Source organism: Homalodisca vitripennis, chromosome 5 (genome assembly GCF_021130785.1).
Source record: "Homalodisca vitripennis isolate AUS2020 chromosome 5, UT_GWSS_2.1, whole genome shotgun sequence".
Lineage (NCBI taxonomy): Eukaryota > Metazoa > Arthropoda > Insecta > Hemiptera > Cicadellidae > Homalodisca > Homalodisca vitripennis.
In genome coordinates, this window is record NC_060211.1 from 185,467,531 (window position 1) to 185,484,779 (window position 17,249).

The following is a 17,249-nucleotide window of genomic DNA, read 5'->3' on the forward strand; positions in this document are numbered from 1 at the left end:
ACATCTCAGTTACTTCTGAACTTTATCAGAAAATTAAATCATTCGTTTGTAATTTTTATGTACACTTTATGATGTACATAAAAATTACCGCAAAACAATAAACATTTACGTTATACATATAAGACACTTTATTACATTTTACTTTCCTATTGCAAACGTTTCTTTAAATATTTACAGTATAAAAAGCTAACGTCTTTCACGAGTACCCGAAAATGATCAAGTCAAGTTCTCTCAACTGGATAGCAACTGTAAGCAAAGATAAAGCCGATACAAAGAATCGATTTCGGGCTGTCTAAAGAATCTGGGGATGCGATGCCAAAGGAAGGGTTCGGCTTATATCCAGATGCTGAGTGAAATCGCACCGACAACAACCGATCCCAAATCGCCTTTCCGGGGGTGGGAGAGACTGACTCGCGTGAGACGGATCTGTGACGTGTGCTGTAAGGATCAGCTCAGGACGCGATCGTCCTTCAGCTAATCCCGAGCACGTGTCCATTCACACTTCCATACGTCCAATACCCCCCCCCCCCCACTATATTACCGTCACCCCGCCCTAGCTTTCCTAAGAGTAAATATAAATACAAATTTTGTAGCCAGAACTAATTCCTCCATGGGGTGGGTGATGATATCCAGAGCAAAGTGTGCAGGATTTTTTTTCCAAGAAAGGGTGTAATTCTAAGCAGTTTGAAAAGTTATTATTTGTAAATAATGTACACCAGATGTATATTAACTGTAGCCTACATCTTAATAATGAATCATCTTACATAATGCTATGACAACCAATGAGGGTGTAAAGTTTGTAATGTATATAGGCAATATTTTTCTCACTAAGGTAGTATTTAAAACTCGACTCTTAAAAGTCTGAAATCAAGTCTGAGTATATTTAACATGACAATGCTTGTTTAAGATTTAGCCAATATATTTTATTACATTTTAAGTTGGCTATAGTTGACCCGAATTAAATGTTGTACATAAAATGTGTGGGTATTTTCTATGAAACGAGTGCCACTGCAAAGTCTTTCCCATAGAAGATGTTTTTTTAGAATTGCCCAGTTCATTACACTTAAGAAAAATTAGTATATCCAATACAATAATTTTTTAAAGGGCCTGGAGAAGGTTTGAACCTCTCTAATGATTTTAGTTTCAAATAGATAGTTTTGAAATTTATATGTTTAATGTCCAAAGAAAAATGCGAACGAATTATCCGCAGATTAATGCATAATCCAACCCTCCATGTACCCCTTTCAGAAGTATAAATTAGCAGAGGCTCCTCACGTTAGTACAAAATTAAACGCCTGTTATTATAAAAACCCCGTACAAAATTATACATTTAAAATATTGAATGTATTTTTGTTATGAAATAAATATGTAAATATATATATATATATTAAACGGTGGAGTCTCACAGTACATAATCCCACAGCACCTAAACATGTATTCGTGTGAAACACCCCCTAACCGTTGTATCATAAGACCGAATGTCACAACACCTAGAGAAAGGCTCGAGAGTAACAGTTTTCGCTTAATTTTCATGCTACACTGTCAAACCTTAAACAGATAGACCAACAGAGACACTTTGCTGGACCCTAAGTAGTACGTATCGTTGATGTCCAAACAAGTCCCACGGAGGAACATACACCATCATCGTTTACGATGTATTAGAAACGAAGTTTTATACATAGTTTCAAGTGAATAGATTGATTGTTCTGGAGATACCCTGAGTTGATAAACGCCAAGTAGAATCCTATGTAGGTATAACCAACGCCATCAAACTCTAAATTGCCTGTATAGAAGTGAAGCTTCGTCCAAAAGGTTTTAAATATAGTTTAATCCATTCTCGAGATGTCCTGTAGACAGACGGATAGGACATAAATTACACCAGCTCACTAAATGGAGGCATTGATCACGCTGATCTAATAAATTCAAATATTTATCATTAAATAATATCCAATTAATTTTTAAAATCTCACAGGGTCTATGAGGATATGAGAAAGGTTTTCATCGTCTACTTTCACCTTGCCATTCTCTGGCGAAGTGTTTAACGCCAAGGAACAAGTGAAACTCGCTCGGCATTAAGAGCTTATAATTATAACCACAATGAAAGGAAGACTGCAAGCCAAAACAATGCATTACCTTCGCCGCTGATTACATTGCAGTATTTTACAGCTGTAAAGGAAATTTAATGAATATCCTTTAAAGTTGGATTTTCGACGTCATCCAATCTGAACGTGTCTCGTACACGACATCTACGATCGTTCTTGACTTGCGAAGGGAATGGTGCAACTGGTACAAGAGGTTGCTGTCGGTAAGTCTCTTTTGTTCGCTTAAAAGCTTAGAAATTGCACCTAGTCCTAAAAGGTGCTTCCGGAGTAACAGGATATTCTGGATGAGTTAGGTTTGTGGTAGGGGCCGCCACCTGTCGAGATCTATGAAGAAGAATACACTAATCTCATCCAATTCCCTTTGGAAGAAGGGGATGCCAGCTCTGAACCAGCGCGTCCAGTCAAAGCAGACAGGAAGTGGTACACCTTTCAGTGTAGGCTAACAAGAATCTTTGACCCTTAGGGAACCTCACAAAATCCAACAATCTCTATCTCCGCAGTAGACTAGACATATCGAACAACCCTTGCACCCCAGAATTTCGATATTTGCGGTCAGTGATGTGCCACTCCTGGACATCCATAATGTTGCCCAGATTTAAGTAACACATCGGTTTTTGCTGTGCCCAGTGTGGGTTCAACTGGAAGGTATAAACCAGCTAGAAGTGAACTCTCCTGGGGAGCTACCGGTGATTAGTAGGAGTAAATAATTAATTATAACCTGCTCTTACGGTTTGCACGGACTTTCGCCCGATCCGAATAAAACAGGTCAACTAGGTTAATCGTAACTCACAGAGTCGATCATCATCAAAGGGAACTCGTGTGGGTAACACAATCACGCAAACAAATAGTGTCAGATTAAATAGTACCGTTTCCGGGACAAGAGAGCAGGTGCCGCGGCAGTTAGTTACAGTATATCGAGTGCCGTGACAGTGCCGCAGTAGGCCTTTATACACTGTCATGACGACCGTAAATGATTGTGACAGTTACGCTGGGTGTCACCCCAGCTATTGAATCCATATAACAAAATTATCTCCGACAACAATCGGTTGTTCCCTGTCACCCTCAATGGCCGTGGCTGTGATTCTGTAATTATTTTGATCTGATTAACAACATTACTCTGTCTAAATCTGTGCTTTCTACACGCTGCAGGTGAAAACGCGATGATCTTGATAATTGCCTGAGCGTTAGCGTAATATCACTGGAGGGGCTGAACAAATTTATATCTCTGTCCGCGAATTTGAAATTCACGTCGATTACGATGATGTAACACGGTATTTAGTTGAGTGATACAAACATTTTACATTGGTCTTATCCGTAACTGTGATGACAACGAGAACATAGCAGAATAACTGAATTTATAACAAAACACGGAATCGTAAAATCGTATGATATTCTAATATGTAGCCTAATTAAATGAGTTATAGAGTTGAGATTAGCATGCAACCTCAGTGAGTCGTGTCAGGCGATACGTGGTATGACGTTATACTTAGCTGGTATTATCATTGTGTATTCTAGAATATATCACAAAAGTCTAAATTGAAATTAAAATTTCGTTTTTATTCATTACGATTGTTGTTGTGTTATGATTTATTGTTATTTATAATATGGGAAGGGGGGGGAAATATAATATTAATAATATTATATTATTAATATTATGTTACACAGGATTTTTCCGAACATTTGCCATCGTTCAGTGATACAAAAAATCAGTAACGAGATCTGCAATCTGATCTCTTCTTCTGGAAAATAACTAACCTAACACATAATTACAAACTAGGTTAAAATAAACAAATCATACCAGTGCATTGTGACACGCGTAAGTCATGAATCACAACCACCATGTTGTGTCAACTTCACAAACTCTAAAACATGCACTAAATAAAAATACTAAACATAACTCTAATTATTAAAACTGAACTACATATTACAGGTTTCAATAGGTCTGCATTCGTCGACCAACTCCCTACGAATAAATCCGGTTTCCTTCACAATCCTTTCATCGTCAAAATCAACCTTCAACAAAGAATTATGTTCCTGTTACACGCCTTATAAGATCATAAAACGAAATATACTCTAATTTATAAAACGTGACGGTTTCAATGTGTTCACTTTTGATGAAATGATCAAAGGATACTGTATTGAAGCGATCTCACTGCAGATTTGAGCTGTAATACACGCAGAGAAGGTTCGCACACGATCCGTCATTGTCAGTAATACCTGGTGCTGATTGATTATCTGCTACCAGAGCGAGTAGACGCGATTGTCGCCGGGATGATTGCAGCAAAGTACACAGAGCCGGGATTCCCGGGCAGAGTGACCGGGACCGGAACCGGTAATGGGACCACGGCCACGGTTAATTACCCGAACAGTGCTGCGTAAGCACCGGGTCCGAGCGTTATCAGACGTAGACGGGACCGCACTCACCGACTCCGCGATTTATCACCGAAACTGGGCCAATAAATTCGGGAAGTTCCCGTTTCTGCGATAAGCTGCCGGCAGAACAAAGCTCCGTGAATTGCGTTTGTTTGGGCGAATCGCTCGCGGATATTTCACGAGCTTAGGTGGGACTACCCGGCCTGCAGACGTGATGTTATTATTTGCGGCATTCTCCGTAAGTTACCACATTGTGTTGTGTATGTTTATGTAGTCTTCATATTAATATAATTAGGCTACTTCAATGTAGCTCACAACAAATTATAAGTTAATAAAACTTACCGAATTAAGTTATTTAAAAATTAGTTTTAAGTTATTTTGTGTAATATTAGAAGTATGTATGATACGATTTAGATGATGTTGATCTTGTTATTATTATTATTTAAGATATTTGTTAAAATAATATACTAGTTGATTTATTATTGTTATATTATTATTTATTTTTCAAAAAATTTTAAGATGTTAGTTTAATTTTAGTTTTAGCTGTCTAAGTGGAGTGTTTTGTGATTTTATGTCACACCCTTATTTATTATGAATGAAGTTTTGCTTTTGTTTAGTTGTGAAATAAACATTATTCTGTATTATGTTGTTTATTGGTTTGGGAGATGTACATATACTGTTTTGGTTAAGATGCTGCATAGGCTCATCGCACTGTTTATTGTTAAGGTACACTCTAAGTTCTGTAAAAAATATATTGCTAAACCATCGTAACTGGTCATAGATGGTTTAGTATTTTCAAATAAGTATTTTGTAATGTCATTGTAAATATTTACTGGGAGATAAATAATTATTTCATGTTATCGTTTACAACCATCAAAATAATACTTTTCCATGCTGAGTGGTAATATCAGAACTATATACTTATAAATGTACATAATTTTAATGAAGTAATTTGTTTTTGTTTGATTGTGAGTTTATCCATTCCGTGGTGTGATTGTTTCATCCACTACATACATTTCATGTGCCAAAAGTGTCAAGTTATAAAATTGTGTAATTTACATCACCATTAAATTAGTAAATTACATCCGTTTGTTTTAGTAGTCACTATCGAAACAAAGCAATATTATTGAGAAATCATGACAAGGAGTAGATTTTAAAATATGTTACTCACATTTGAAAATTTCTTTGATAAATATTTGCAAATACCGTTAAACACATTATAGTACACACACATTATCTGCTAGGAAGACTAAGATGATCAAAACACTTGATTTAAACCTAGCTTTTACCTTCTCGTTGGCGGGGGAAAGGATTTGGCTTATATGCTGATACCGACTTCAATCACTTCTGACAATGCGATCCTAAATCGTCTTTTCTTCTTCAGAGGGAACTAGAGTAATGCAGTTACTGTAGTTCTAAGGTCTGACAGTAGAAATAAGAATCGCTAAGGGCACAATAGTCCTTAACATATTGTTGATAACGCGTACCTTCATCTTTCATCGTATGTCTCTGATAACGGCGATGTATAAAAAAATCTTCCGACCCTTTTGGAACCTTTTACAGTATTGTTTAAGATAGTTTAACCTTAACTGAAGGGATTGTTACGGATTCCGAAATTACTCACTCGGTCTCAAAACACGGATTGAAAACTGAAATGTGGAGAACGGTCGAGGGACACCTCAAGTTATTTAAAACGACAGTATCATACAACTTTGGAACTATCCCTGTTAGACTAATGGACATTACATCAGTATAACACAGTCCCAAAGGATCTGACTGAATGGAAGTCTTTATCGAACTAAGCATGTCTTTTCTCCGAATAGGTACTTTCCTGGTTTGTAACTTGTCTTTTCTCTGACTATGTACTTTTCCGGTCTGTAACTTGTCTTTTATCCGACTGGGTACTTTCCCGGGCTGCAACTTTCCTGCCCTTTGACCTGTTTATCCCAAAATCAATAGAGTTTTGCTCGGACCAAATGGAAATTTTGTACAAGTGTCAAGTGTCTAGGTACCTTCTATCAAAAGATATTCCACAGATAACGACACGATATTAAAGATGACTTGACGCATTCGTAATTTCTTCAAACTGAACATAAATAGCTGAATTGGAGTATCAAATGATGATAGCTCCTCGATGTATTTTCATTTCATAAAGTTTGTTAAATGCAATCGACAAACAAAAACATTATGATTTTAATAGTTTATAAAAATTGTTTATATATGATTGTATTTATTTCTTTAAACAACTAAAAAATCGTAATGTTATCTGGCTGGAAGTGCTGTACAACCACGTTTTCATAATTATTTAACTCCTTGCGACATTCTGCTATAGCTCTCCGTAACCTTTGTGGTAGAATTTACTTAGAATAATGCATCGTATATAACTAATAATCCTCTTCAGCTCCGTATAAAAGTCTTTTAATTTTAATTAACAGAAAGACGATGAAAGGATTGTGAAGGAAAAAGTATCTTTCCAAACATTTGGTATCGTTTGTGATACAAAAAAAATCAGCAACACTTTTTACAATACAATACAACCGATTTGTATCACTGAACGATGGCATGTGTCCAGAAAAATCCTGTTTCCTTAACAAATCTGCAATAAAATCTGTTATTACCATCAGACCCCATAATAACCCCAATGGGGACATGTCTTCCACCCCGAACCACCCTGGCCAAACAGGGACACCCTCCCCCCCCCACATTTCACGCTTCCTTTGCCACTTTTATCTCTAATGCGATTCTCCTCAGAGTCCGTCTTTGTTTGGACAGCTTTATTGCTTTCCAATGATGCACACGTGTGTTTGGCTTAATCCAGATGAGACTGTGTGAACGGCCCCGTGCCCCACAAAGGGCGAGGCGAGGCGGACTTGGCTGCAGCCATGCGGCAGAAATGCTGATAGTAATACCTGTCATCTGTTTCTGTCCGCTTCACGCTGGCTATCCTGGAAATCCTGAAAGGGTTCAAATTAATTCTGGTACGCTTGCTGAATATCTCAATAAAATTAATTTGTAAACTTCCCTTTTTAATTAAAAATGTAATCGTACATTTTCAATATTGTGAAATAATAATTAAAACGAAGTAAATAACGTATAGAACTCTACTGATGTATTTTACCGCAAGTTAATACCTATATGTTATGAGACTACTCTCAAATTTCCGTGAAATATACTTTTTTACAATTACTAAATTAAAAATGACTACATATGCAACTGTTGTAAATATTTTATTTAAATAATACTAACATAGTTAATTGTGTAGTCAGGTACATAAATCTGAGCATCTGATTTGGCTTGGTCATGTTCTTTTATTTTTGTGCAAGGAACACTAATAACCCCAATGACACACTAATACAAGGAAAGACTGTAATCTCCGTAATATACTAACAGGAGAAAACACTGCAACCTTGGTAACAACGGGGGGAAACCTTGTTAACCCCCGTGATACACTAATAGAAGGCAACACTATAATCTCCATGATATGCTAACAGGAGGGGAAACTGTAACCTTCATATACCCTAACGGGAGGAAACATTGTTAATCCCCGTGATACACTAATAAAAGTAACACTATAATCCCCATGATATGCTAACAGGTGGGAAAACTGTAACCTTGTTAACCCCCGTGATACACTAATAGAAGGCAACACTATAATCTCCATGATATGCTAACAGGAGGGGAAACTGTAACCTTCATATACCCTAACGGGAGGAAACATTGTTAATCCCCGTGATACACTAATAAAAGTAACACTATAATCCCCATGATATGCTAACAGGTGGGAAAACTGTAACCTTGTTAACCCCCGTGATACACTAATAGAAGGCAACACTATAATCTCCATGATATGCTAACAGGAGGGGAAACTGTAACCTTCATATACCCTAACGGGAGGAAACCTTGTTAACCCCCGTGATACACTAATAGAAGGCAACACTATAATCTCCATGATATGCTAACAGGAGGGGAAACTGTAACCTTCATATACCCTAACGGGAGGAAACCTTGTTAACCCCCGTGATACACTAATAGAAGGCAACACTATAATCTCCAAGATATGCTAACAGGAGGGGAAACTGTAACCTTCATATACCCTAACGGGAGGAATCATTGTTAATCCCCGTAATACACTAATAAAAGTAACACTACAATCTCCATGATATGCCAACAGGTGGGAAAACTGTAACCTATATATACCGTAACTGGAGGATACCTTGTTAATCCCCATGGCTAACTAACAAAAGAAAACACTGTAATCGCCATGATATACTAACAGGAGGAAACACTGGAATCTCCATGATACACTAACAAAATTAAACACTGTAATCTCCATGACACATTCACAAAAGGAAACACTGTAATCTCCATGACACACTAACAGGAGGAAACACTGTAATCTCCATGACACACTAACAAAAGGAAACACTGTAATCTCCATAATATTAACAGGAGGAAACACTGTAATCTCCATGATATACTCACAGGAGGAAACACTGTAATCTCCATGATACACGAACGGAAGTAAACACTGTAATCTCCATGACACTCTTCAAAAGGAAACACTGTAATCTCCATGATATGCTAACAGGTGGGTAAACTGTAACCTTCATATACCCTAACTGAAGGAAAACCTTGTAATCCCCATGGCTAACTAACAAAAGAAAACATTATAATCCCCATGATATACTAACAGGAGGAAACACTGTAATCTACATGATATACTAACAAAAGGAAACACTGTAATCTCCATTATATACTAACAGAAGGAAACACTGTAATCTCCATGACACACAAACAAGAGGAAACACTGTAATCTCCATGATATACTAACAAAAGGAAACACTGTAATCTCCATTATATACTAACAGAAGGAAACACTGTAATCTCCATGACACACTAACAAGAGGAAACACTGTAATCTCCATGATATACTACAAAAGGAAACACTGCAATCTCCACGATACACTAACAAAAGTAAACACTATAATCTCCATGTCACACTAACAAGTGGAAATATAAAATATCCAAGCAGGAATAAAGTCAAGCGGTTATGACAATAATATGGCTTATAACCATTATGACTTACCGATACATACGTAGGTAAAGGACGCCGAAGGTGTAAATGAAGCGTAAGAGCAATATAACTAAGACGCTGTTCTCACCATGGTGACCTTGCATCAGCAAGTAAGAACCATATGGTCGGGAAGTGATAGGACATGACTGTGTGAACTGTACAGATGTGATGATGAGTCTGACACGTACAGTACAGTGTACAGTGTGACACCGCTCAGGACTACTGGGCAAAGTGTTGACACGCGTCGGGTTCACTAAAACTACAGACTTGAGACAAAAACTGGCAAAGTGCAGTCAAACTTTTGTATCCACATTGAAATGTGGTAATTTAACAATTAACTGCCCTTGTGACACTGAAATAACAATTCCTAATATGAACTCGCCAAAGTCAAAAAGGCAACAGAACAAGTTGAACGTAAAAACAAGTTCTTATAGAATTAAAATCAATAACACCGCTAGAACAAGCGATCCTGAACTGTATTATTTAGAAAACATTCGACCGTTGATTCAGAAACAAAGTAACATTTCTTGTGCAGAGCAGGTGTTAATATTTTTCACAAATTTCTCATATACAGTTACATGGCACTTACTATAATACGATTTTCATTCAGTTACTTTGTTACGATGGAGATTTTTTTGGAAGTTGGGCGGTTGAAAATAGAAGAAAAAGTGTTGGTAGACATCTTTTCGCATGGGTGGATTAAATAAAGAATTTAAATTAGGTTTAGTAAGTCGCCGATTGATGTTTTTTCACCAGACAATTTTGTTCTTCTGACGCAGGGGTGGTTGGTTGCCAGTTTACGGAGTTCTAGTGATGGTTTTCGTCATTCATGTTTACCCCAAACCGGTCCTTGTGCCTTCCTATCCCGAACATCATGGAATGTCCTCTAACATCCACCTCTGACCGCCTCTACCAATAACAGAGTCAGCAGTGTCCGCGGTTTGAGAAGTTAGTGGTGGAGATAGAGTAGAGATGGGTGGTATATAACGTATTAGTGTCAGTAACATCGTTATTCAGTGGTAACCTATTACCAGGATAACGTGTTACCAGTAACGGAGTTATTGAGTAACATTCGAGGCTATTACCGTGCAAGCAATTAGGCTAGGGACGGAGTTCTGGTAACGCTTTTCTGGTATTACGTTACTGAGATCAGTGGAGTCAGGTAGATAGTACAAGGGGGAGAACAGGAGATAAAATATCAGATTGAAATAAATAAATCAAATATAATTATCAAAATAGAAACGTAGGCTTGTTTCTGGATTAAATTAAAACAAACCTAACTTATTCTCATTCAATTGTTCGTTCTCCTTTCACATTAATTATATGTAGTCTATTGAAAAATAGTCTACTAGTCTAAATACTACATTGTAGTGAGTTAGTTAAGTTTTTGCATCCTAAACAATAATTGTACTGGGCAGTAAAAAATTTAAATAACCGGTTTATAATTAGTATTTTTCAAAGTAGTCTAAGATTAAATTTTACTGACTTAGTTAAATGTTCGTATAATTTGTCTATATGATTTAGGCTGACTCATACTTGCAACTTAATAACGTCATTAATACAAGACAAACACTCCAATAATATACTTTTTTTTATTTTTATGTGCGGCCTTTTGTACTCAATGAGCACATCATCAAACCCATATAACAGAATAGCAGTGGTTCATGGTTTATGTGGGTATGATGATGTGCTCATTGAGTACAAAAGGCCTCACGGAAATATAAAAAAAAATATATTATTGGAGTATTTGTCTTAAATTAATAACTAATTCCAATAAGAAAAGATCTTCTAGAATGTATTAATAACGTAAGTTCAGTAACAGCATGATACGAGTACTAATGACAAGCGTGGGTCGGCTGTTAACATGTTACCACGGTAACAGGTTACTGGAACGTAATACCTACTAACCGCGTTATCTTGATAATAGTTATTGACAAATAACGGTATTACCCATCTCTGAGATAGAGGCTACGGAGCTGCAGTGGAACTGCGGTAAGGTAATGAGGATAGCTCCGCGGCTGCGCAGAGGTCGACTGCCTCTTCCGTAGTGCGCAGCCGCCGTAACGCTGGTAGGCGTGTCCAACGACCTTGCAGCCTTGCAGTCGACGCACTGTGGCTGGCTGGGGGACAGTGGCGACCGCAATTCCTGGAACAATAATGTAATTGGTCTTCACTACAGAGCGACACGCTGGAAGTCCGGGGGAAGGGGGACTGGCCGGGGCAAAGTAGAAATAATCATGAATCAAAGGGTTCCAAACAAATAAGAAACGGAATTCTAGTCCGATGTTGGGCCAAAGGTGGAGAAGACATGGCACCTACCAAGACACACTTAGGTCGAATAAGTCAGATGGGTTCGTTAAATTGGATTTCATTACAACTCAATAAAAGTAGAAGCCTCAACAACTTGTTGCACTGTGTTGATTTTCAGTTGTAACAGTAATTATATTTCTGTTTCAGTGGAAAAGCAGATGGTGTGTGATGCGGAGGTTGTCTCCTGTAGCAGGTAAATATACATTTTCTTCTGTTTGCCCCACAAAGCTTATATAGGATTAGTTTGCTGAGTTGTGAAGAGTTTTCTTGTTGTACAAGAATTGCTTAATACCAAATATGATTTTTTTTTTTACAAAAACCTGTATTATACACGATTGAAGAAATCAGTGTAATATAATTTGGTTTGCACATCTCCTCAATGTTTAGGTTGCGGTAATCTTTAATTAAAATATTTGTATACAGGTATTACAGGTGTATACCATTAAAAAAATTAAATAATCCGTTTGATAGAAAAGTGCCACTAAACGTGTATAACTATTAAGTGTTCTTCTTTGCAATGTCTTGTCATTATAACCGCAGACTATTATAAAAGTGAATGATCTACTAAACTGTTCTCAGCAGAGTAGAGCCTGTTTTTCACCAGTGTTGCCAACTAATAGGCGTCCTTGTTTTCGGAGAAACGTTATTAATTATGCATTCCTCGTAAACATAATCAGCATTACATTCGTGCCAACCGTCGACCATATTTATAGGTTCCTCGAACCAATTTCTGCAAATCTATATTGGGAAGTACGCGAGTGGGATTTACCTTTTGTTTTATGTTCCAAGAACAATTTTTTTATGAGAGTATTCCTACTTCGACAGTTCTACAGGTAACATTGCTTTTTAACACCATTTCTCGATATAAGTAACATATTTTCGACTATCATATTTTTGGTCAGCACGCAAAATAAATCCTCGTCTTTATTCTCATCTAAAACTCTCCATACAAGTAAGAAGCTTAAAGTCATAATCCGTCTCACTCAAGTCGCAAGAAGTTTCAGGCATACATTTATTAAGCGGCCATGCCTTGTGCCGAGACGACATGTGTGTGCCGTGTCGTGACGCAGTTTGTTGTTGTTTGTTGTCTCCGACGTGTCAAGGAAGTTCACCTGTACACCTGCGCTTATCAACACACTATCGTGCGAGCTTAGCGGTGTCATAACGGCTTATAAGGCTCAGTAATGTTACGGCCCAGTCTAACATTGTTGCTTCATGCGTCTACATGTCGATATGTCCTTTTTGTCCAGTTTCCAGCACTGTATTGAAGAATTGCAATTTTGTGCAGTCAAGGTTTTTTTAATAAAACACCATCCTTATGTCTTTTTTTAACCTCCTAAAATTAGGCATGTTGACAGTGCGAACTCGAAACAGTGTATTGTAGCAGTGAAATTATTCCCTTTACGTCCTCAGGTTCACGAAGTAAATATTATGTCTATCATATACATTTTTCGATTCATACCACCCCAAAATCTGTATGACACAATTAAAATCCTGAGACATTATTGAAGCTTTGAAGAGCCATCTTCAGTCAACAAATCCTAAACCAAAACTGGTGGGGACCTGTGTTTATCGTGATCGGTTAAAGCTCAACCAACCACTAGTCCAATCGTCGAAATAGTTTCTTTATCACAAGCTGCCGCCTTTTTGATAGTCTAATGCTGTCTTCTTTGTTGAGGTTAGATTCTTTCTTGACTATTTTTAGTGTTGATAATTTTGGAATTTTAGCAAATGCTCTGGCTTCTGCAAAATTGTTTTCTGCAAAAGTGTAGCAAAACTGTGAAGCTAAAAGGTCGCCTCAAACCGAACGTCCATCCATCCACTGGACAAATTTTGGAAAAACCTCCAGCGGCTGGGAACGGACATCGGAGTTTGAAATGCTAATCACTTTTACCCATAGTTGATTTCTATTTGAACATTGTAATAAACATGAATTTCACATCTTTTATACAACAAATACAAATTAAAAATGAAAATCTAAAAAATGTACAAGCGTTCTGGTTTTGAATATTCTTTCTAAAGATGCACCGCCAATAGTGGACGACGAGGTGCGATCCTTGATCTCCAGTTCAATTAAATAAAATTAATACGTAATGGAACCCCAATAATAACGAACACAAAAAGAGCGTAGATAAGACCACAGGAAGTCGGTAGCTGCTGTCAATTGCTGTCTTCGATTAAAAATGTGAACCGCTTTGTAAAATGAAGAAAGGGCGCGTGTAGGGAATACAAAGGGCGCTTTAACACTCGATTATAGCGTGTAATGGGATAAACCACAGGGCGCGGCGGAGGGCACAGTGACTTACGCCCTACTGTAAACAACATTACAAGGTGCACTGGGCCCTACAGGGTTCGTAAACGGTCTTCGATTAATAAAACATCGGCAGGGATTTGTTATTGGTTTTGTTAAAGGAAGGGAAAGGATTTTCGTGAGATTGTTATGTTGATTTCTCTTGCGACCTGTGTTGGAATACAACAAACATAATCAGTAGGAAATGCGCTTTGCAAACAAAAGAATTTGATTTCCTCAACTCTTTACGATCAAGTTTGTCATACATACTTAAGTGAATACTACTCATTAGTTGTTAATGTTTAAAAGCAATATTAGTTTTGTAAGTTTCAATTCAATTCAAAAAGAAATTTATTTCACTTTTTTTACATAATACAAACAAATAACAGTAAAGTAACTAATACTAAAAGAAAATTAAGCACAGCATAATTATTCTAAACAATTAAGTACAATATCCTAAAAAAAAACTAAAATAATTAATAATAAAATAACATATGTTATAACATATGTTAATAACATATGTAAATAACATGTTTTATTATATTTCAACATTTTTATTTAGAGTACCTTCGCCTAAGTCTATATTTGATTTGTTGTAACTATGAAACACCAACAAGGTATATCTATATATTAACTACTTCAGGGCAGTCATATTATAAATGGGAATTCCTTCCATGTCATTGCATCCTTGGAGTTGGCTCCCGTGCTGGAGGAGGAGATAGTGGGTACAGACTGAACTGGGAAAGAATATGTGACAACGTATCTATGTCAAGTATCGGTTGACATAGATACAGCACATAACGTACAGTACAGCACACCACAGTACAGCACAGCACAGTACAGTACAGCACAGCACAGTACAGTAAAGTACTGGTTAGGACCTCAGAGTTCTCACTATTGTGGCTAATGACATCATTGTTGATTTCGAAAATCGTTCCTAAAAGGTATACGTAAAGACCAATGGAGTCTCTTAGTGCTCTACTTAGGTCTCTTGTATTTGTAATTTATGTTCATAGATGGATTGCAGTGCAATGTGCTAATGACACGATTGTTTCGTTTTTGTTTTTTTTTTGTATATAAAAGTATGTTACGAGTCGACTAAAATAATTATTTTTGAAATATTTTACCTACATAGGGGGAAATAATATCAATGATGTAATATGAAAAGAAGCGGCCTTAATCTAATAATTGTTCAAAAATTCTATCAATTGTACCAAAAGCCATTAAATTTTATGACTAATTCCATATGTTGTGACCTACTTATTACTGTAGTTCATAACGAATGTTAATTTTTTACTATCTTAGCTTATTGTGAAGTTTGAATGAGTTGGTCATGTATTACCCTTTTCTAAACATGTTGCACTGTACCATATGTATATTTTAATACATTTAACTGATTAAACAAATTGAAACACGAACATATAAGTTTTCGTTTAAAATATTGTCTAAAAATAATCCAGATGGCCCCGTCATCTGTTTCCTCCTGTCAGTTTAACCTGCAGATTGCAAAATTTTGAATCTGTAGTCCATTTCATTCTGATATGTCCTGTAGGCAGACAGACAGGCAGAAAATCATAGAGAAAATAAATTTTTACATACGCACGGTAAACAATAGAGAAGTTCTGTAAGCTTACTGAGCGATAGGCTTCTCAATGACGCACAGCCAAATTCCATGTTTGGACATGGCCCTTATAAAACTCATTCTTGCCTATCTAGAAATTAAGTTTCTGTAACAAATTTAAGTATACAAATGAAATGTTTCTCGAGTATATTGTCACATGATATATTCATATTTTTATTCAATAAATAAGGTTTTATAGCAATGTTCAAATAGTCAAAGGTACAGTGAGCTAGTGAGGGTATTACATAGCAATAGAGTGTTGCCATCAATTCGTGATAGTGACTTTTTACGTTGACTTCCTACTCAATTATTTCTTTTATTCAATGAATAAAAATGTTACATGTTAAAACAGTTGTTACAGTCTGTTTATAAAATTTCTCTGCTCTGTTATTTTTCCGTTGTCATCATGTTAACCCAGAGGACCAATCTAAAAATATTCGCTAACACTCAGCCAAATCTCATGGAGTGACATGCACCGTCCTTGCACTCGGTGTTGACTATGTAGAATGAATGGAGCTTCCTGCAAAATTTCAAGTCGGTAGGTAATTTCGTTTTCGAGACAGACTTCAGACAGAAATTATATTTTTTCAACCTTTCCAGTGATAGGCGAAGCGTTAAGGAATGTGTAAAACACCTTATATAACAAAGTTGTGTGATTTGGATTTGAAGAAGGCTCGATTTATTCATTCGCACTCCTCCCGCATCGGAAGATAATGGGGCTCGACGCTTCCATTATTTCAAATCCAAAACGATGACATGGCAGAGTGGGCCACGTTACGTCGCGTACGTCAATAAACACCTCCGCCCGCTGCATCACGGAATATCACCATTAAACGGCGACTTTCGCACGTCATGTCGGTAAAAAAGTGCTGAAAAACTGTCAACTGTGGTGTGTGGTTGCATTCCTGCATTTCCTGTTGCACGAAACGCTGGCACTTCCGGTCACATGTCACTGGTTGACGCATAGTGCGAGAAGTGGGATCGGGACCACCCACAACAATTTAAGTGTATTACTTCAAACCAGGGAATATAATGTATTCAGAATTTAAAATCTAAAAAGAAATTCGGCCAACAATGGTTGAAGTGCCGACATGATGTGTTTGTCTGTTTTAACGCTATCCTGGTACCCCTAACAAGCAGGGACTACGATTGTGTATTTTTCAAAGAAAAGTTTGGACTCAGCCTTTTAAGATTTAATTTTTTAAGACTGGAAAAATAAAACAATATTTAGATAATTTCGCGACGAGTGGTTGATATTAAATCAGCATTTAGGGCTGTCTTACACTCAGGACCTCAGGAGGGTATTTATAAGAGCAATCAATCTTATCAATCAAAAACATATTCATTGCCATCATCATTTTACAGATGTATATATACAGGGTGTACATAAAGTCCTGCACGGGTATAATATTTTTCTGAACGATAACAGATAAATAAACAAGATTTGGTACATCAATACTACACCTAAAAATCTACTTT

The 17,249-nt window shown here is 36.9% G+C and overlaps 1 protein-coding gene across 1 annotated transcript in view; it reads left to right on the forward strand.

Annotated features, from left to right (window-relative positions):
• Positions 1-17,249, forward strand: part of LOC124363327 — a 274,927-nt gene that overhangs the window by 7,166 nt on the left and 250,512 nt on the right. The window contains exon 2 of the mRNA XM_046818573.1: positions 12,007-12,052. Within this exon, the coding sequence (XP_046674529.1) occupies positions 12,007-12,052 (46 nt within the window). The remainder of the gene's footprint in view (positions 1-12,006; positions 12,053-17,249) is intronic.